General features: G+C 27.3%; 1 protein-coding gene across 2 annotated transcripts in view; it reads left to right on the top strand.

The window, feature by feature from the left end:
• Positions 1–21,267, top strand: part of LOC142329573 (LETM1 domain-containing protein 1) — a 41,662-nt gene extending 20,395 nt beyond the window's left edge. For both annotated transcript variants that reach the window (XM_075374261.1, XM_075374262.1), the window contains exons 4-6: positions 325–613; positions 6,792–6,938; positions 7,023–21,267. In XM_075374261.1, the coding sequence (XP_075230376.1) occupies positions 325–613; positions 6,792–6,938; positions 7,023–7,199 (613 nt within the window). In that variant the 3' untranslated portion in view covers positions 7,200–21,267. The remainder of the gene's footprint in view (positions 1–324; positions 614–6,791; positions 6,939–7,022) is intronic.
• Positions 21,268–22,425: the final 1,158 nt, after the last annotated feature.

The raw sequence follows: 22,425 nt of genomic DNA, 5'->3' as shown, positions 1-22,425 counted from the left end.
AAAAACTATAATTGTAGTTTCACCATCTAACCCTGCAGAATTGTGTTTTACCATCAAGACTGAATTACTGCTTGAACAAGTCAAAAAAATTATTTAGTTTATCATGTATTATAAATTGATTATGCAGATTGTATGACAGTAATATGGCTAGCATGCTCATTAGCTAACAATATTAAAAAATATGCTATATGCATCTATTTTCATCCCAGGAATAAATTAGTGGTAAATTAAAAATTAGCATTAACTTAAAGTATGCCACATATAAAATTTAGTGTTAAGTAAATACTTCATTAATAGAAATGCATAATAAATCATTTTTTTCAGATATTTCTTTCCTAGACAGTTACTGTCATCTCATTTTTGGTCATTACAACAGCGTGCTGAATTTGCCATACATTTTCAAAGAAGAAGGTTGCATTGGTATAAACCAGTATTTCGTAGTTTACAAGCGCAGCTTGATTCTCTTCAATCCCATCCTTGTTATGATGATTGGCAGTATGTTATTAGATTAATTGGAAGTGGACTTCATCCTAATGCTGAAACTATTATTAAATGTAAACCTTTATTTGTGGATTCGCCTTATCACTTAAGGAAACTTTATACTGGTCATGTGGTATGTAATTTGGCCTTTTTTAATTTATATATATGTTTTTAATTTTTTTTAATTGTCTTAAGTGTACAAATTGTAATATTAATATTACAAAGTAACTTGGTTGTAGTCCACTAACCAATATTCTGAAAGTATTGAGTTCAATTTCAGTGTGACTTTAGCATTTTTCTGTCACTTATCATCTCATCTTCACTTTCACATAAGGATAAGAGTTATATAAGATCAATCATAAAACATATTATGATAAATAATAATCATGACAACACATAATACATACATATAAATAATAATCACAAAACACCTGTACATAACAAAAATCAGTTCTACGTAGGATTTTATTATAAAACAATACTTGTATAAGTATTTTGTGACTTTTTACTCTGTGAATACTTCAAAAATTTTTAAATATTAAACATTAGTATTCATTTGTCATTTTTTCTTTTATATACAAGGGACATTCAATAATTAACGAGACAAATTGATGTAGAGAAAAAACTGTTTATTCAGTGACAATGTAATTTTTTGAGGGTCAAGTTGGCAATTTTGGGAAGACATTTAATCAGCTGTTCGACCATAATTAATCTAAACACAACCTTTTTTGTTGATTTCAGAATGTCAGCTCCACTTGAAACGTGTACACCAGAAGACCAATGTTCAGTGATAAGATTTTTGCTATCAGAAGGTATGAAACCAGCAGAAATTTACTCAAGAATGTTGAAATAGTGTGGTGAAACATGTTTAAACTGCAGTAATGTGTATAAGTGGGAGGAACAGTTTAATTTGGGCAGAACAAGTGTCGCTGATCTACATCGCTCTGGAAAACCAGTTGAAGTTTCCACTACACTACCGTGCTGCAAAATCTCATAAATTATCTTATTTGTGAAGACAGGCGAGTCAAACTTTCCCAAATTGCTATTCATAAATTCATTCATGACATGCTGAATTATTGCAAAATGTGTTTGAGATAGTTCCAAGAGAGTTGATTGAAGCCCATGAAGACACCTGGAATTGCATTTTATCTGAACTCAAAGAATGGTTTAAAGCAGGTTCTAGCACCTTCTAGATCGTGTAATAACTTGTGATATAATGTGGATACACCATTTCAAGCCCAATACCAAAGAGCAAAGTCTTGTGTGGAAACATCTGGATTTGCCCACCAAAAAAAATTCAAAACTCACGTCAGCTGCTTTTGTAATATAAAGTGATGTTGACAGTCTTCTGGGACTTGCAAGGCCCAATTTTTAATACTATTTAGAAGAACAACATACCATGAACAGTAAGTTCTTTTCTTACTTGCTCTAACAGAAAGTGAGAGCAATTCTCTTTCATGACAATACATGCCCCCACATCACTCAGAGAACAGGAGAAACACTCAAGAGAAGTTAGGTTGAGAGTTGTTACCACATTCTCCTTACAGCCCAGACCTCGCCCCGTCTGATTTTCATTTATTTGGCTCGCTCAAAGACGTTTTAGGGGCAAGAAGTTTGACGACAACAAAGCGGTCAAAAAAGCGGTACACAAATGGTTCAAACAGCAAGGTAAAGACTTCTACGCAGCAGGAATCAAAAAGCTCGCAGAACAGTGGAATAAGTGTAAATGTTATTGGAAACTAGTTGAAAAGTAGTGTAAGTTTCATTGTTGTTGAATAAATCATTTTTTCTCTATATCCATTTGTCTCATTAATTATTTATTGAATGCCCCTCATATATTTTTTTTAATGTTAGATTTTCAGTGTCTACTTGCAATGATTGTTTAGAAATCAAGATAAACTTCTAGTTTTAGATATTAAATAACTTTTTCTGTTAATTGTTACAGACTGCTTTAAATAAATACATACATTGATGACTAGCAGTTCACTTCTTAAATGTAATTTTAATAACTCAAAAACTTATAACTGTAAACAAGAATCTTCATATATTGCATGGCTTCTTTTTCATTGTTGTTGTCTTTTTCCCCCTTTACATTACTATTACTGTGGACACTCACTTGCTATCGATCAATACAAGCCAACATCTCAATTATATCACAAACACCTTCTCTCAATCAAAATGTTTACAATAACAAAAATAATACATGCAAACATAATAACCTTACAAATATAGTAATATTAGATATAATAACATAACACACCAAAACAATCAAAAACAAAACATAATCAACTTTAAGTATGTCAACAAAAAATAAAAATAAACTGGTACTTACTTTTTATTTAACATTAGCTTTCTTAAAAAAACAAATGACATTTTATTGAGAGGCGTGGTGAGCATGTCAACCATTTGAACGTATGATAGTATATACCATACTTTTATTACACCTTGTTTAATTTTCTTTTGAATAAAATGATACTTAAAGTAAGTGTGCGTTAACAATTCAGACTGCGCGCAAGATTTACTAATTCGTATAGCTATCTTTCTTTTTCCTGTTTAGCTTCTGGTAATTACCTTTCAGTTAATACTTCAGAGGATGAATGAGGATGACTTGCATGAGTGTAATCTTGTACAGTCTCAGGTAGACCATTTCTGAGATGCGTGGTTAATTGAAACTCAACCACCAAAGAACACCGGTATCCATGAACTAGTATTCAAATCCATGTAAAAATAACTGACTTTACTAGGACTTGAACACTGGAACTCTTGACTTTCAAATCAGCTGATTTGGGAAGACATGTTCACCACTAGACCAAGCTGGTGGGTCAAATTCATATAGCTGACAAATTGTAAAAGTCATCTATTAAATTGAAATAAAAGTACATCTAAATCACTTGAACCCGTCACATCTAATTCAATTAAAATATTTTTAAATCAACAGTCCTACTGATATTTGACTGAGGTATATTTTGCTGCAGTGGAAGGCAGAACAACACAAGATTGTTTCTTTGATTACCAAGACACAATACAATTAAAGGTTTTAAAATAATTTCTGCTGATGAATTTTCTGTTAGTGGTGCCCAGTTAGCATCTACAAAACCTTTGATATCAGTAGTAAAATTTTTAATATAAATTAATTTCAACTGAAGAGTTCCTTTAATGTAACGTAACTCTTTTAAGACATACTAAATCATTACTAGCACAACTTTTGTATCTGCTTAGCGTACTGATACTTATACACAAATCTGGTCTGCTGCCTAACATTAATACAACCTATTAATTTTTTACCCTTATTTTTTAACTCAGTATTTTGTGGTTTTTCTCTCAGCAAATAATTCTAATCAAAATTATTATGCATTGGAGTAGAGACAATTTTATAATCGGACATTGAAATGTTTTAAGTACATTTTCTAGATAATTACGTTGATTCAACGTTATCATGCCATCTTTTAAATTTTGTTCTGCAGTAATATCTAAATAATATGAAATTTGACCCACATCTTTCATTTCAAACTTGTTTCATTTTTAAAAACATTAATTTCTTGCTTATTTGAGCCCATGATAATTATATCATTGACATAAATAGTACATACATTTTTAATTAATTCTGAGGTATCAAGTATTCATGAAATTTATCATATCATCATTTGGGAGAATTTTTTAATCCATAAATCTTTTCTTAAGTTTGCACGATTTACCATTTGGTAAACTGCAATTCTCAGGTAAACACATAAGTACATTTTCTTTCAGTTTGCCATGTATAAAGGCACTGCAGACGTACATTTGTGTAAAAGGCCAGTCAAAATTTACACTAACAACTAACATTAATCAAACTTAATTTAATTTGGCAACAGGAGAATTAACATACATCATATATTGACCCTTTCTGCATGAACCCTCTGGCAACTAATCTAGATTTAAATTGAATTATATATTTTACCTTGACTAGTTTGTTTAATTCTATAAACGTATTTGCTGTCAGTAACATCACTTATTTCTGGCTTATCAATAACATCCCATCTGTAATTTTCAGCTAATGATTTCAACTCTACCTCCATAGTATCCTCCCAATGCTTAGAAAAAACTGACTCTTTAGCTTCTTCCAATGATGTTGGTTTTTCAATGTCATTCACACTAAAAGACAGTCTCGTAATCATTATACTTAACTGGAGGCAGCAGCTGATCCATTGGATGAAGCTCTCTTCTATTTATAGGACTATTAATGATCATGTTCAGGGAACATCGTTTTAAACTTTCATTTGTAGTCACAGCCTTAATTATGTTTTCAACATGTTCAACTTCAGGTGTAGATTCTTCTTTCTTCATGTTCACATTTCAATCAAAAACAAGAAATTATTTGGTTTAGATAAAACAAAAATAACATCTCTTTCCAGTGTACGAGTGAATGTAGTAACATTCATATCTGGAAAATAAACTCTCAGTTCTTTTGTACTTTCACCTTAACATACAAAGATTTCTTTTCTACTTTTAAGATCAAGCTTCTTTTTCTTCTTTTTTGGTATATGCAACCATAATTCTGTACCAACGAGTGATTTTTTAAATCAAAACTCACAATTCATAAGGTATTTTACCTTCCACTGTACTTGTCCCAGTTCTAGATTAATCAGATACATAGCTGTATTTGTTGCTTCAGCCCAAAATAACTTTGTTAAATGTTTTGCTGTCATCAATCTGAGCTGCCTCAGTGATCATATGCTTATCTTATTCAGGATGATCATTCAATTCAGTATTATAAGAAACAGTAGTTTGATATTCTACTTGTTACTGAGTCAGAAGTTTTCTCACATGGTGATTAACAAACTCCTTTCTGTTATCTGTTTTTAAGATTTTATTTTTCTGACCTGTTTGATTTTAACACAGTTTCACAAAAATTTCAAGCTTACCATAAACTTCTTGCTTGTATTTTAAAAAATACACATATCTATAATTCGAATAGTCATCTTTCATTAAAAACATGTAACTAGAGCCACCTATTGAGTCGACTTCGTAGGACTACAGACATTAGCACGGATTATGTTTTCAACTTCAGTTGGTTAAAAACTTTGAATTACTTTCTTTGAATAAATCACAATGTTGCTTTCCCTGCACTCAGGCTTTGCAGAATGTTTAATTTTTATCTTCACAGAAAATTCCATTTTGATTCAAAAAACTTTTCACATGATTAAAATTTTGATGTGCCAAACTTTCATGCCACCAGATTAAAGATTTTTTATTTGAGTTCATTGCAGCGTCATTAACCATATAACAGTCATTTTTTTTCTATTTAGCCTCCAGAACCACTGTACTAAGATTTGAACCTTAGAACTCTCGACTTCAAAATCAGCTGATTTGGGACGATGAGTTCACCACTAGAAAAACCAGGTGGGTTAATCATCTTGATCTGAAAAATTCTGGTTATCCAAAACAAAAATTTACAAAAAATTTTTAATATTTTCTTGTTTTCCAATTTATTTCTATGATTGTTTAGCAGTGCTTTTTCTTTGTGTATTAAAAACAGCTTGCTGTTAATATAAAAAATAATATTTACGTAATAAATATTACATTGAAACCTAAATACAAAGTAAAAAGCTAAACATTAAAAACGAATGGCTCATTTCTGCTCATTTTATAAACAAATTTAATTAAGCCCGATTTTCATAAATAAAAATGTTAAATTCATTTTTTTTTTGTAATGTTAAATTAACGAATTAATTTACCACATGTTTTAAGGCTTGTTTGTGGGAGTATAGAAATAAAATTTTGTAACATAGGAAAAATGCCATGCTTCTGGTTTTCAAACCTGAGATTCCATGGATGAAAGGCTGAGACACTACCACTCTATCCCAGAGATCAGAAAATTCTTAATGATAATAATCTAATTACTGTTATTAGTTTTAGATCAGTATGATTGAATGTAACTATTTTTTTAATTCAGTATAAAAAATGTGAAAATATGCCTTCAAAGCATCATTTCAGAATTATGATGAACTCAACTCAATTATAAACTCTATTACTTAGTGATATTTTCATTGAGGAAGGAAAGATTTTCTGGAAGATATTTCTGGGTTTAAAAATAATTGTTTTTAAATGTTTGTGAAAAATATTAATAAAATTTAGTTAAAGTTAAAATGTGGAAGCGGATGATAAATACTGCAGGTTCATGGACTAAAAGTAAATTATCACTGGTTTGCACATTCGAGTTATTTAAAAAAGTTAATGAAATTAAAAATAATTAAATGATTTGAACTTAGTTTTTATTATTTCTTAATACATAATTTCTAACTCTAACATGTGAATGATATTGTTGTTAACAGAGAGGTTTGTTGAAGTTGCATGATATGCATTTGGGGTGGCGAAGACGTACTAGACTTGAACAAAGGGCAAAACTAATTCAGTTGATGGATCGTGCTATTGTTAAAGAAGGTGGGATCGCTACACTTTCAAATGATGAAATCAGATGGGTAAATTCTTATTAATTTTTTTTTTTAATTAATTTATTACACAAATTTAAGTAAACTATGTAATTTTTTGTTTTCTTTTTACAGGCTTGTTCATTTCGTGGTTTAAGTCCAACCAATATGACTACTGAAGAAATGGTTATGTGGTTAACTGCATGGATTTCTGTGTCAAATGTTGTTGATAAAGATAGTTGGTCTTTGTTACTACACTGTCCCATACTTCTTGCATATAATCATCCTTCAAATTGGGTCCTAATTCATTAATTTTTTTTTTTAATTACATTTACCAAACTTATAAACAATATATATGAGGTCATTTAAAAGTAATGTAATGTGCTTAAGTTTAGGGAAACGTTTTGTGTTTGTTGCAATAGTGGATTTGGTATAAAATTTGATTTTTACCGGGATATAAAAGGCACTGCATTACGCTTTAGGAAATGTGAAAGTTTGACCTCATAACATAGCTTAAGAGAAAAAATAAAAGTAACCAAGTTCAAGATGTGTTATATTATTTTGTGAACAATCTCTTCATTAAAAGAAATGTATTTTAAAAGGATTTCAGTTTAAGATAACGAAAGTAATAATTTATTTTGGTTAATTGAATATGAATGCTAAAAATAATCTTTTAAAATGTTTAATTTATTTTTGAAATTATGCATTTTAGTTATTTTTATTTGTAGCAATTTTTTTATATTTTTTAGACATATTTTGGAATGTTTCAAAAGTTATGATTAGTTATGATTATAGGAAAAATTCTGCTAGTTGTACTAATTAAAAATATTTTGTGTTGCCTTTAAAACAGTTTACATTTTTAAATATAATAACTGAAGTCATCTCATTTTATCAGAATTTATTATCATTTGGTTGGCTGTTAATGTCATCATTAGAATTACAATTCTTTTATAATTAGTATTTTTAAAGTTGTTAATACAGCAATTCTTCAGTTTTCCCCGAGTTTTTCATTCTACAGTTTTTTCAATTTAAAACTAGTAATTACAGTAAGCCAGTTTCAGTGGCTTCTGTCAGTACCTTAGCAATAAAAGTTCCTGTATCTATAAGCATTCAATAACAACAAATTAACGTTTGCTTAAATTTTACCTCATATAGTATTACAGAAAGCTGTTTAGATCAACAATAATTCTTGCTACTAAGATGTGAATAAACAGACTTGTTGAATTTGAGTAACTCACGGTTCACTTGAAGACTTCGTTTTTTAATGAAAAAATGGCATCCTGATATATTAAAGAAATATAACTAAAATACCATTGCATATATTAATTTTAAAAAAGAAAGAAAATTGAAAAATTTAACGCACTACTTTTTAGTTATGTTGGGGTCTTCTAGGTAGAATCTGTTATAATAAAAATGGATTATAATAAAACATCTTACATGAAAAGCAATAACATGAAAAAATTAAAATATACAATGTAAGTTTAAAATATGTTAAGAAAAACTGTAATTATTTGTATTACATACATGTAGATACTTACCTACCATGTCTGATTTTTAATTTAATGGAACTGTTTTATTATTTAGTAAAAATGAATAAAAACTAAATAATGAATACTGTAGTCAGATCTGAACATTATATAAGATCACACTGAGAATGGATAGGTGTGCTATTCCATTGGTAGAGAAATTAACTACCCTAGAATTAGCCTGGACAGATCAAAGGAAACTGTTGTAAAACTTTAATGTGAGTAGCATCACAAAATAAATTATTTATTACGTAATCCTTCATATTTGATATATAGACATGTCACTTAGTTTCCTAATATCAAAAGTATTCTTCTTATAGTTTCTTATGTATTTCTAGGACATAATTGGGATGGATAGTAAATTTAAGCAGTTGTTCTCTAAAGTAGTCGTAGCATTTAATTTTTCTAAATGCTGACACAGCTTCCTCCTTGGTTGTTTAGGAAGTGTGTTCTTGTGCTGCACACCTAAACCAATCTTTTCCCCTCACCTTATATCATCAGACATTCTTATTTTTCTTTTTAAGATTTGTTATTAATATTTTCCTTATTAGAATGTTAGGTAACTTTTGAATTGCTGATGAAGTACTTTACATTCCCTTTTTCACTAGAGGCTACAATTTCATTTCCATGTATACCTGTATGAGATGGTATCTTTTAAATTTACTAGTTAGTTCCAGATGCAGTTATCAAGGAGATGGAAGGTCTTATTTACTATATTCTCATTGCTTTTCCTGAAATAATGTTACTTGGTTGACAGAAACAGAATCACAAAATATTTTATCTTTTTTTGTGCTCTTGCCTGATTAAAAATTATAAATTTTTGTATTTAAAATTGGTCATTGTTAAATTTCATATTGTTTTATAAAAATAATAAGTATCATTCTCCATAAAAAAGATGGTGAATGGGTTTGTTTGTTTATTTGTTATATGTGTTCACATTTTTATTTTAGCTGCTATTGATGCAGAGCGGACCAATGGTGGTGTGCCGGGTGGCTGTGCATGGTGACTTTCTCCCTCTGGAAGTAGTCCATTGTCAATTAAGATTGACAGATTGATACAGATTATTTAATTTAATTTCTAGGTGTAGATTATTTTTATTTATATTTTATATTTTACCTATTATTGTTTACTAATTTTATTAATAAAAGAAAGGGATTGTTATTATTTCACAGTAAAAAAGGATTCTTTATTTAGCGGGAGAGAGTCATTGGCGCACATCCAGCCAGCGCAATCACATCCGCTTTGCGCCAATAGCAGCAGCTGGACTGTAACTAACAACTTCACACAAACACACACAAGACTTAAACAAAAAAGACGTCATCTCCAAGCCAACTCCTTGTTATCAGTATGGCTTGCGTTAAACATATATTTCTATTAAAAACTATTAAATTCCATATCAAATCACTCCTTAAGTCTATTATATACATAAAAACATCAAAATTTTCAGAAAAAACTTTCTACGTACTTAATATTTCTTTTCTTAAAATATTTCTGTAAAATGCTTAATATTATCATAAACAAGAGGATACAAAAGCATTGAAGGTTCAGAGAGCGAAGCCCCGTGGTTAGATGGTCGGGTGAGCGAAGCAAGCACTAATTGGCTAGTATGAAATAATATTAAAGTATGTGAGAATATTGAAAATAAGTACAAAAAGTAATTTTTGAATCATTGATGGAAATTATTTGTTTGTAAATATATTGTGTATTACATTAAACAAAAATGCAGAAAGTTAAGGTACTATTTTCAATTAATATTATGGTACTTAAAAATGAATCACCTGAATAAAAATTCCTATAAAAGAAAATCTTTTAATTTTACTTTAAATAAATTGGCTGTATGATCCCTTACATGATTTGGTAATTGATTATAATGGCAAAAGAACCATAATGAACCTTCTCATTGCATTTATAATCATGTTTTTAATGAAGTTTTCATTATTACATAAATTTACAAAAATAGAGTGACTACTTTTACCTCTATGTACCTTTTCTACTTTTTCAGTGAACTACATAATCATTTAAAATTTTGCATTGCTGTTGCAGAATTATTAACATTACAGAGTAATGTCGGTAAATTATAGACCCGAAAATGCTTTTGAATACAGGCAGTGACTCAGTGTTATCTTGCTACTGCCAATAAAGAATTTGTTCTACTAAGAATATTATGAAAATCATTTATTTAATCAGATAAATAATAAAGTGAATAAATAATCATTCAAAAGAATGTACAAGGTAGTATGCTCAAATTTAGAGATAGCATCAGGATTGTAAATTAGCACAAAAAACAAAGAGTAGATTAAATAAACCTGCTGTCAATTAAATAATGTTTCAGCAGTAATTATTTCTGTAATGTTACAAGACAGCTAGCTAGTTCCCTAAAAAGTATATTCTGATTATAATATTATAATAGGCTGAAATTCAACATAGTTTGAAGAATCTTAAAAGTATTTAAATTACTCATAGAAAAGAAATCTTTTCTCGACTAACATATAAAATTTACACCAAATTGCTATGTAGGAATTACAGAACAAGCTTTTGTACACAAGAATTGTCTGTAGTTACTCTTTTTCTTATATTATAGATAAGCTATTTTATCAACCATGTTTTAAAGATAAATACTCTATTCATTTTTTACTTAGAAATTTTGACATGAGAAACTTTATATAAATGTAGACTGTTTTAATGATTGTGGTAATTTTTTGGATATATAGAAATTGTAGTAAATTATACTGTTTTTAACTGCATGTAATAAAATATATTGTTATCATATAAAGAGTTGATTTTTTTCATAGAATGGTCATTTTAAGAGATTTCATTGTACTCTGAAAGATAATAATAATAAATAACATCATTAAAAATTACATGCAGTAAAGATATTTGTAATTATAATTTTATACAAGTAATTTTATTGCTGCAGGATGTAGTTATGAATTTATTTATCAATCAAGGCATTGGGTTCTTTTCATAAACAAAAAGTAATTATTGTGATGCAATAAAGAGATTTAGAATTTCCATGTCAAATTTATATAATTTGAAACAATATTATACTAATTTTCAACTTAAAAAATATTGTTTTTTTTATTAAAATTTTTCCAAACCTTTGTGTGAGCTTATAATTTTTTCAACAAATATTTATGAAGTATTTGTAGGATAATAAAAAGGACTTAACAATTTTGAAAGAGTATGGATATTTAATATGCTTTCTTACAGAATCCATTCAAGTGTAATTTTTCACTTGACTCATGTTCTACGGCAGTACCAAATTTTTTCCCTTACAAGCGAGCAGTACATTCAAAATGTCTACTTTCACTGGTGTGGAACATGTTAGTTGTGTGTTTTGATATTCTGAAACCTTAGATTTGATACCACTCAGTTTTTTTTGTATGGGATTTCATTTATAATAAAAGTAGATATGCCACCTTCACTTACCACAACAAACTCAAAAATTAAATCATCATTTCAGTTGAAGAAGCAATGATACACCAGATCACTCTTATCAAAATAAAAGTGGCTGTTTAATGATAAAACTAGTTTGTTTTGCTCACTTCAACCAGTTCTGTAAGTATTCAGGATAAATTTCTATGTGCATTCAGCATGTTAAATTTCTTTTTAAATCACTGTGTTTATTTTTTACTTTTTTTTTACCTCTTTCAATAAAATTGTTTCACACACATTGTTAATGTATCATTTTTGAACTGTTTTTTTACTGTTTCTATTTCTTTAGTTTTTATTTACATTCTTAATATCCTATGTTCTACTTTATCTTTTTATCATTTGTTGTGTATGTTAACCATTATTTTAGTGCTGTTGAGTAATATTTGCTATAAACTCATGAAACATCTAAATAGCTCAGAGAAAGATACAGTGACACTGTATATTATAGATAAGGAAGAATGTAGTTTAGTTTTTTAGTTATTCTGCTTTCATATATTACAATGTATGAAATAAATGGTGGAAAGTAACATGCAAAATTTAAGGTTTTTTTCACTTCTATTAGGTAAGGTAATTATTTTTTTTAATCCTGCATTTCACATTATATAGTTTGATCTTAAAATTTATTTTAAATTTTGGTTTATCAAATTTTGACTTGTTTGAGAGGATTATTACGCAACCTGGTTTTATCATTTTTATAAAATTTATATTTATATGCAAAGTAACATCTGTTTTTATTTAAATACCCCATGTAATATTTATTTAAATTATAGAGTATGTATGTATGTATGTATTTAATAGTATATATGTATGTATTAATAGAAAATGTATTATGTGAATATGTATGTAAGTAATAAGAATTTTTGTTGGTAACGCCATATATAATTTTTTTTCTTTGATATTTTGTAACTGCTAGCATTTTTTGGGTGCCTTGTACCCGTACATACAAAAATAAAATTTTTGAGTGTATTTATTTTATTTCAGTGCTGTTTGTAAAATCAAAGTTTGTTGTTTTATTTTAATGTATTTCTTTGAATATATTTATTCACAGATGAAATTCTAAGAATTTATTATAAGCAAGCATTTATTAGAAAAGTTGTAATTGGTAAAGTTTTATATAATGTTAACATTACATGGCCAATTTATGCAAGTAGATCATTATTTAAATGGATTAATAATGGTAGATGAAAAAAAATTTAGTGATAAATCCATTTATACAAAAAGATTAATGAAAAGATCGTAGTATTTTTAATATGACCGTATTTATAACAAAATTATTTATATAAGAAAACTATTGTTTATTCAGATGTTATGAATAAATGAATATATTAGTATTGTATTAGAACCAAAAGTGATAGTTGTCATTTGAATGCCAAATCCAATTTGATATTTGGATCCTTAACAAACAATAGTGATTAATGAATATGATTAGAAGAAATTGGTTGTAGTTAATTGTCTTAGTGTAACTATACATTGGCTGTATTTCATTAGACTCAGGATCTCAGAAAAAATCCTCCTAATTGTTTAAAAAAACTATATATAGGTTAGATAAGTGTTTTGATTTTATTAATGAACTGCTAGTTGTAATATTGTATTATATATTAACATTTTTTTTGCAAATTATTCTTACAAAAGTGGTTTTCTTATAAGTTATACTACTTTTACTTTAATTTATGGGTTATCTGAAATAAACCCAACCCCTCCCCATTACTTCTGAAAATGGTTCATTTTGTACATGTTGTAAAATATTGGACAACTTATTGTAAGTGTTATAAATAACTATAATTATTTTATTAATGTGTCATATATATTGAGGTAGTTAAAATTTAAAAGATTTGAATTGACATTAGAGGACATTTTATTAAATTTATGTAAATTTAATTATTCTTTTAAAATAGAAATTATTAAATGTATATATTTATTTATGATGTAACTTTACTGATAAGTGTTCCCAACCAGTAATTTCTATTGATAAATATTGTGATAGTAATTCTCTTGTTATCTGTTAAGCGATATAAAAGTGCAGTTTTATAATTGCACTATTTTTGTTCCTATTAATTAACACACTCATTGCTAATAACAAAATTAAATAAACCTTTGTTACAGTTAGATTTTTTATTTAGTTTTTAACTTTGATTATACCATTGTTCCATTTTTTTCTTCTAATAAGACTTATAAAAGGTATCACCAAGTAAAGGGTACAAATTTAATGAGACTCTTAATATATTTATTTTTCCACTCTTGATGAGTTTCTTAAAAAAATAGATTAAGGATATTGGTATTTAGAAGCATTCTTACCATTCTTACACATAAGTGGGAAATTTTTAAACTATGTACTATGAAGCAAAAAAAGAGAAATGAAAATATAGTTTTATAAAAATATATCAAAAAATGTTTTTCAAATTAAATATAAAAATGTCAATTTAAAATATTTCATTCTGTTATCTGTTAATGAGTGCCTCATATAACTCAACGGCTTGGTTTTTTATTCCTTTATTACATTATCTAATCGTATAAGGAATATCATCAATCATTTAAATACACACTTAGAAGAGAAATGATTCGAGTGTACTTAGCAGTGAATGTGTTACTTAACTGTGATGTGTTTTTAGAGTTGCAAAGTTGATTTAATATTATTGTTAAAATTATATATCGCAATTATTTTTTGTGATTATAATTTATATTTATAAGAAAATATTTGGCTGTTTAATTTATAATTTTTGTCCCTGTATTTTTAATGCCAAAAATATCATTCTAGAATTGTTTTAAATATTAAGATGTAGAACTTAAAGTTTGCTAAAAGAAAAAAAAACAATTGTAGGTAGTGAATTAGTTGTAATGAAATTTATTTGGCAAAAAAAGAAACTTACAAACATTGCTCATTTTTATAATGTTTATTAATATGTACTTTGTGATTTATTTTTTAAGTTGTACATGTGTGTATCTGATAATGGGAAGCTGCCATGGGTTACAAAAAAGCTCATTTAATTTAATTTTTCTATGCTAGAATTATCCCCTTAGAGCAATTAGTTAATTGCTCTAGAGAGAGAAATTTCTTCCATGTGTTATAAAAAGTAGTTTATTTCTCTTACATTTCTAATAATTTTTCTTCCCTCATATTAAGGTCAATGTCATATTTATGGAATCACTATTCTGTATTCTTTCATAACATGACTTGAGTTGATTTGTCAACAGAGTAATAAGGATTGTTATACATTATTATTTTTGGTTCTGATTTAATATTTGCAAGAAGTTTTCTGAACTACTGTTTAAAGTTACTGCGTTCATTTTACAATGATAATCACTTATTTTTTGAGATTTAAATTTTGTATGGTAGCGGGTACAAAACTTCTTTATTGCTAGAATAACACTTAATTTTCCTTCGTTATCTTTTAGTTTTTTCTCTGACAGCATTGTGTCATTTCATGATTTTGTCATTGTCTGCCATTTACCAATATTTGATTCAAGAAAACTGTATTATTTAAACCTTGATGGATTTGAGTGTTAATTTCTGTCCTTTCTGGCACTGTTACTCTAACATCTGTAGTTGACATGTTTTGGAATACCTCCATTCTCAACGTTTTTTTACACCGAGTCTACCTATGTTGGATTTGTCAGATAAATAGCAATTTTAAAAGCTCCTTCCACTCCCTATCTCTACTGCCATGGTTTCTTCTGCTTTGTCCCTCCAAATTCAACAGTTATACAATTTCGTGAAACTATTCCTTCTGATTATTTATTTTAACAATTTAAAATTTTTAAATAATAGATCAGATTGAGTAGTTATTTGTTCATTAATTATCGCATCTTTTTAACTTTAGCTTGAATACTTTCATGTTTTTTAGAATTAAACGTTATCCTTTTTCTGTGTAATTAATATTTTCATGGATTTTATCATTACATTGGAAATATGTATTTTTTCTGTCAGATATAATAAATAAATATATTTTTAAGTTATAATGATCATTACGTGTTTTAATTTTAGTTAAGTTTATATTAAATGAAGATTACATTGTTGATCATAGTGTACATGACAGAACGAGATGTAAAATTAGACTTAACAATCAATTTTTAAGTTGTACATGTGTGTATCTGATAATGGGAAGCTGCCATGGGTTACAAAAAAGCTCATTTAATTTAATTTTTCTATGCTAGAATTATCCCCTTAGAAAAAAATAAAAATAAATAAATATATTTTTAAGTTATAATGATCATTACGTGTTTTAATTTTAGTTAAGTTTATATTAAATGAAGATTACATTGTTGATCATAGTGTACATGACAGAACGAGATGTAAAATTAGACTTAACAATCAATTACTAATATAAAATATCAGCTGATAAAATAGGCTAGCTAGAACGAGACAGTTTATGTATTTATAAATTTATAAGAAGAAAAAGAGAGTGAGTCAATATAACTGCCCGTCAAAAAAAAAATAAGATGATTTTTACAATTTACATATTCTTTACAATATTGAAAGTGCACATATTAGAAACAATAACATGGAAAATAATAATAATCATCATTGATTTGTAATAATAATAAGTCATTCAAATAATATAACCTAAAATGTTGTATCTTAACAAACGTTCAATCGTGCATATTGTTTAAATAAATAGTATAATAATTATACAAGTATTACACAAATAGTTTAAAACTGTATTCACATTTATTTTTCAAATAGTATCAACAGTAATCATACATATATGTAATAAATGTCACAAAGCTCATTTCTTAAGTCAGTTTACCAAGCATATTTTATGTATTTTATAAGTGAATATAGTAAATTGATTAAAATCAATGATTTGATCTGTATGAATAATTGCACCTACAATCATATAGATTTAGGATTTCATCTAATGTATTGTTTGTGGGTCTACTGGTAAGATGTATCCGGTGGCCAATATATAACTCATGCCATTGACAGTTATGTGTACTTAATCCATCGGTTTGAAATAAAATAAATGCAGATTCTTTTGAAACACATTTGAGAGAAAAAGGACATAATATCAATGAAATGATAAAATCTATGAAAATATTACATTACACAGAAAAAGAAAAATGTAATTATTCTAGAAGACATGGAAATATTCAAGCCAAAGTTAAAAGGTAGGAGATAATTAATGAAAAAATAAACACTCAATCTGGTGTAATATTTAAACATTTTAAATTGTTAAAATAAAGAATCAGAAGGATTAGTTTCAAGAAATTGTATAACTGTTAATGCTGGAGGGACAAACCAGAAGAGGCCATGACAGTAGTTATGGGGTGTGGGAGGAACTTAAACTCATTTATTTGATGATTGCAACATAGGAAGACTCAGTGTTAAAATTAGTTTTGCAACAAGACAATTGATATTTCTCTGGAAATCAGTAAACTCATATTTAATTCTTTCATTCATTGTCACTAATGTAACTTAATATCTACAAATACTATATTGTGTTTTAACAAAAAAAAAATATTTAAAAGAAAAACGATAAAAAATTAATTTGATGAGAAAAAAGCTCTGGTTGCCAGAGAAAGTGTAGTTTGGGAAGTATGGGTGATAAGTAAGCATGAAAGTATTTGTTACAAAGGTAGCGTGGTAGAAGTCCAAACCACCATTAAAAAATAATAGTAAATTTATGTTAAGATCATATATACAAATATATTTGAGATGTATTAAACATTTAAAATAAATGGTATCAACCGATTTCAAATTACACATCTCAAAATGAAAAATGAAGGATAAATTGTTAATGATACTAGACCATCTAGCTTATACTAACAAAATTTTTAATGAAATTTAGTATCTTTATGGTGTCTTTGTTATTTATGAACTGTTAATCCCCAATGTCTTGAATTAATTGCATATTAAAAGTGTTAACTCTGTGAATCTTCCTAAAATAAAACAACCCACAATCTTGGAAATTATGATCCTTTACAGAGATGGTCACCTTCAAGAAAATGACTGTGTAATAAGTAACATCTTTTCATAATGGCTAAAAAAATGCATTACATCAGCCATATAAGATGTTTTTTTAAAAAAAATATAAAACTTGGAAGTGTTTTATATTAATTATTATTAACTAAAGATAGATTAAAAAGATAAGTACTGTAAATTTAATTCATTTTCTTTATTAAACAATTACAGCTTCTGATAAGAGATGATTTTTCGTAGCGTATCAAAAATGCCAAGTCTAACTGGGATTCAAACAGAGTTGTATAATAAATAAATATGTTACTGATAATATAATAAACATTACAAAGAAATTTTTTAACAAGCTGTGTTAGTCATCTGAGCACTCCTCCTTAATAAAAATGTAGTAGTAGTCTCTTCAAATAATGTGACTTCTTGATTTCACCTTCTCATAAATTGTTTAACTTACTAAAACGCATTTTTTTTGTAAACTAATTAATTTTTTTTTTGCATTAACATAATTTTACAGGAAAATTATAATTTTTTTTTTAATCTTTTTCCTCAGTATAAAATTCTTTAGCCTTCTTTTTCAGTTGATTCTGTATCGTATCAATCTCTAATTGCTGACCTAGCAGAAAATCTAATTTTTGATTTTGTCTACTCCTTTTTTTTTATGTCTATTGTCATCTTTGAATATCCTATACTATAAATAAATGGCTGGCATAAGTGAACTAATCAGTATTACATTTTATTAATTCATTAATTTATACAACCATTTACATCAGTAATGAAGAAGCAATAAAGAATTATTGCAACAAGAATTTCATTGTGTAATAATTATTATTTCAAATGCAGTATAGTTAAATTCAGTTGCCTTAATTGAAGTTTGATGGTCACAGTCATCTTCAAGATAATTAAACAATCGTAAGTATCAAAATTAATTTGTAGTCTCAAAAACACTGTTTCTGGGAAGAGAGAGTTTCTGGGAACTGTGACACATTTCACTATAATATCTTATAAATTTGTTTTTGTATGTGTTCACCATAGTTTAATTATTTGCACTTTAATAGATTATTTTATATAAAAGTTATAAAACTGTAATTATAAATTGTAAAGAGTAAAAACCTGAACTAATAACAATATTTACTCAGCAGTCCTCATATCTGAACTCTTTTTTTTTTATTAAATTTTTTTATTTTACATTAAATTTCCTCTGTTAGCTACAATTAGAAGTGTCCTTTTTCTCTTCATGTCTTTATGTTCAAAATATTTAGATTAATGTAATTCCAGGTTTCAAATTAAATCTTTTGTACCGGACTTTTCCTTGTAATAAATGTATGAAAAAGAGCATTTACTTTTAGTAATAACATGTATATTAAGTAACATTAAAACAGATATTTTAAAAGTCAGCAGTATAAGATAATGGGACAGGACCCAGTCCCATTATATTTTACATAGGTTATGATTTAACATAGGTCATTGAAAGTGTAGTTTGAAAATTAAATGATAAAAGTCCATTTCTGCAAGATAAACAATACTAAAAGGAATTATTTTAAAAACCTATTTGAAATTAATTGTTTTAAGTCATTGTGTAATTATATATCATTTATATATTATTGCTAAAAAACAATATCATCAATACTTAATAACAATGAACAATGCATATAATTGTTAGTGAATTTCTATTTTAATTTTATATATAATGTATTCTAATCTTGATTAATTTTTAACATTATCCCCTCACCATATTTTCTATTCTACAACCTTTTATGTAGAACATTAGGAATAGAGCAGAACATAAGCTGTATACTTTTTGTATTTACTCATTATTAACCAGTCAGAAAATATCAGTTTCATTGTTACTAAAAAGAAATCACTCCATAATTTTTATCATTAAAATAATTACCTTTATTAATAAATATCAACAGTTACCTTGATAATTTACTACATTAATATACTAATGGTATACTGGATATAAATATGGGAATAGCATCTTATTGTTAGCCAATTATTTATTAATTCTGAGCCTACAATTTGAACAGTAAACTAGTTTCACCGTCTGAAGATTAGGAGAATGGTTTTTCTAGTAACCTGTAAATTAATTATAATTGTTCATTCATTAATAAAGATTTATTTTAATTTATTTACATAAATCTTTTTTGCTTACGATTAAGTCTTATTTTGTCTTATTTTATAACATTTTTGTCCTCAAAAAATGTGACGGAAGCGTACTGTAAAACTGATTGTTTTAATAAGTAAGTATGAATAAAACTGTATTCATATATATTTCTCTAATTGTAATTTTATATCATATATAACTTTATGTTCTATACAAAGGTAATGAAATGCCACTTCACTAACTGTTATAATAATTTAAGAATAACTTACAATAAATTTTTTTAAATACTTATACACATTTTTTTTTAAATGAAAAGTACAGAAAATTTTATTTCATTCATAACTTTTGATTTTTTCATTTTTTTTTTATTATTGAATTATTATTTATTGTAAAAAATCTGTTACAGCAGAGGTTAATAATTATTAATAAATCAATATATTTCAATTTAAAAAATAAAAAGGGGATTAAGTCTGATTTGAACTGATGTGCCTTCCTCTTGTAAGATCCAAATATTTTGTTAATTAAAATTTTATTTGGCTATAACTCTGGAACCAATGAAAATAATCAACACTTAAATATATAGTTGAAAAGCTCTCAATGAGGGCTTACTGCTGCAGTTAAGAAAAAGTCCAAAATCCAAATTTTTTAGATTTTGGGCACTTTTGGTCCAGTCGATTGCAATCAAAAGGGGAGGGCACAACAAGATGTTACCACAGTCCTAAATCCAAAATTTCAGCATCCTGCAGCTAATTGTTTTTGAGTTATGCGAGATATATATGTTCGTACCGACATCACGCCGAAACTAGTCAAAGCGGATTATTCAGGGATAGTCAAAAATGGATATTTCTGTTGAAATCTGAAAACTGAAATTTTTTACGATCATAATACTTCCTTTACTTTGTACAAGGAAATAAAAATTATCAAACCAAATTTTAATTAACTCTTTTTATGAACATCTGTTCAAATATGCATATGATATTTTCATTTTGATATTATTATCATACCCCCTAATGTTCTATTCCTATAAAATTACATTGTCATTTAAAATAATTAATATCTGCTGAGGTCAGGTTTTTACTACTGTAGTATGTTTTTTGTTTTCTAAGCAAAATTTTTATAGAGTTATTTTTAATATGCTTAAGTTGTATCCCAATTCAGCATGGTTGTGTATAATTTTTGTTTGTTATATTCTTTTAGTAGCTAGTATTAATGTGTTGATTGTATGAATTTTTTTTAATCAGGAAAATTGTATCAAAGGTATTGTTTGCTTTTTTCCTCGCTAGTCTTAGATTAATATTATTGTCTTTTATCATATGAAATATTTTTTTAATGTAAATTTTGTGATAAATTGTTTATGTACGTATTTTCTATTGTAAATTTTAGCCTATTTAATAAATAATATTCATAAACAATTTTTTTTAACTTAGTATATTTTAATTCCCTACTGAGCAGAAGTAGTATATGTAAATCGTTTCATAACAGAAAAGGGTAAATTAATTTTTTGTATTATAGTGTATGACTCTTGTTCATCCTGTGGCTGTGATGCTTTTAAAATAGCTAAGGTAAAGCAATTCATTTAAATCACGTTGTTGATTTTTTTGTTTCATTCTCAGCTCGCTCATCGATGTTTTCAAGTTCACATTTTGTTAACTCAGTTCGTTCATTAATTTCTTCATTCATACTCTGTATCAGCTCGCTCACCTGTTCTTTCAGGCTCATTTTCTTTTTTAGCTCGTTTTTCTGAATAAATTGTAGATTTATACAGTGAATTTTTTTGCTGTTCTGCATATTCTTTTTCTGTTTGTCTTTTGCGTTTCCAAGCTTCTGTTTCAAATTTTCTTTTCAAGAACGTGGCTAAAATATTAAATAAATAAATTATTAATGAATAAAGTAATTTATGAGCAGTGTCAAAGTTACAAAACAGCAATTCCTAAAAATATGTATAATTAGAATAAATTTATTGATTTTGTAGACCTCATGAATAAATCTGACATTGACATCACCTTATGGAATCAGACAAATTTCTAACTTAATTAATACCGGTAACTATTCCGTGTCTTGTATTTTCTTTTTACGTACTTCATCCTGTAGTGTTCTAAAAAATTACACTATTTTAGGTTAAGATGAAAAATTCATTCCTTGATCTGCGGTACTGGTACCGATGTATTTATACACAGAATTTAATTAATATTACTATTGGGAAACTTGCAGATGACTACATAAATGTTATTCTAATATTTAGTTATTACGTATATGTATTTGGTAGCAAAACAAATGTACTGTACATCTATACTAATTAAAACACCAAACACGAAATTGAATTACACTGTTATTTTCTGTTACAAACAGTATCTACATGTATACTTGGACGCTTTGTTCTGTTAAAAGTGATAATCCATCAGACACGTTTGAACTGGTTCTTGAACACGTTTTTGAACGTGCATGTGTTTTATTCAAGTAATAGTTTACGATCTGTATACAAAGGTTTGTGGAAAAGTCAGTGCGTACGGTTTGAAATATGACCGCAAGGTTGCCACCCGCAAAACATGTCATAGCTGGCAT

The sequence above is a fragment of the Lycorma delicatula genome, chromosome 8, assembly GCF_047948215.1.
Source record: "Lycorma delicatula isolate Av1 chromosome 8, ASM4794821v1, whole genome shotgun sequence".
Classification (NCBI taxonomy): domain Eukaryota; kingdom Metazoa; phylum Arthropoda; class Insecta; order Hemiptera; family Fulgoridae; genus Lycorma; species Lycorma delicatula.
This window is presented reverse-complemented; position numbering and strand designations above follow the sequence as displayed.